The 1,176-nt window shown below is 33.8% G+C and overlaps 1 protein-coding gene across 1 annotated transcript; it reads right to left on the bottom strand.

Annotated features, from left to right (window-relative positions):
• Window positions 1–15: 15 nt before the first annotated feature.
• LOAG_15845 (hypothetical protein) lies at window positions 16–192 on the bottom strand (the record flags this gene model as incomplete). The annotated part of the gene is made up of 1 exon (XM_003151333.1): window positions 16–192. The coding sequence occupies one exon, from the start codon at window positions 190–192 to the stop codon at window positions 16–18; it is 177 nt and encodes a 58-aa protein (XP_003151381.1).
• Window positions 193–1,176: the final 984 nt, after the last annotated feature.

Below are 1,176 nucleotides of genomic sequence, written 5' to 3'. Positions count from 1 at the left end.
ATGAGTGATAAGGCTTTATAAATCATTTGTAACTCGCGTTTGTGGCATAAGCGGAAAGTAAGGATCGATGAATGATGTTTTGTCATAAGTCAATGATGTGTGGATTGCGCATATTTTTTCAGCCAAAAATTTATAATTTCTGCTTGTAGTGTTATTTGCAGTTGGTATGACATCCGCGACTAGTCCAATCATCATCAACTTCAATTCACTCTTATTCCAACTGCATGCCGAAAAAGATAAGGACGAAGGAACAACAGTCGACAACTCCTATCACAATGCAGTTACTTGTGTGTCGTATTTCGACGAAAGTTACCGTGGAATAAATTTGTGCAACCTTTCCCTTCGCCGATTGTTCATTTTTTTATACAACTTGAAATGCCTTTCCCCCTTCTTTCTACAGTTATTTATCTCCGAGCAAGCACCAGGGGAGTCCCTTACAATCATTATACTCTCTAAACCGTGCATCTAATGATCATTTTATCATTCATTGATTGGAAAATTAGTTTAAGAACATGCTCCATTGATTAAATTTCAACAAATTAATGATTGTTGAGGATATTAAGACTTTCTATCTGTTCCCCATCTTAATTATCATTTTATTTGAAATGGACTTCTTCCGTTTTGTATCAGTTTTGTTCTTCTATGAACAGGTACGTTTACATTCAGTTCATTCTTATTTAATCAATTTTAATTGAAGGAAAACGACATTTTGCAGTGATGAATACCAGCAAATCATGTTAATCAGTACCGACATTTGGCGGTATTACCAAAATAAAAGGAATTTATTTGATTTATTTGTTCTTAGCATTTAACACGCACTGTCCTACGCGTATAATCTTTTTGGTACGAAGCTTCAAAGAATTCTAGAGATGGAAAATTTAGAATTCTTATACTTCGGAGAAACCGTTGCTTTTCAACTCCTTAGTTATCACAATATTTCAATAATTCAAATACTGATTGATATCGAAATTAGCCATTTACTACTATATTCATTTATTTCCGGCTTCTCGTTTCAATCCATGAGTTATCGATTAGTGTAAGTATATAAACAGTGACGGATGTTGAAAAGTATAGGTACTATAAGCAGTGACGGATGTTGAAATTAGCCATGAGTTATTGACCAGTATAGTCTTTTTGGTACGATGTTTTAAGGAATTCTAGAAATGCAAATTTGGA

This window comes from Loa loa (genome assembly GCF_000183805.2).
Source record: "Loa loa unplaced genomic scaffold supercont3.2922, whole genome shotgun sequence".
Classification (NCBI taxonomy): domain Eukaryota; kingdom Metazoa; phylum Nematoda; class Chromadorea; order Rhabditida; family Onchocercidae; genus Loa; species Loa loa.
Note: the sequence above shows the minus strand (reverse complement) of the source record. Positions and strands in the feature narration are given on the sequence as shown.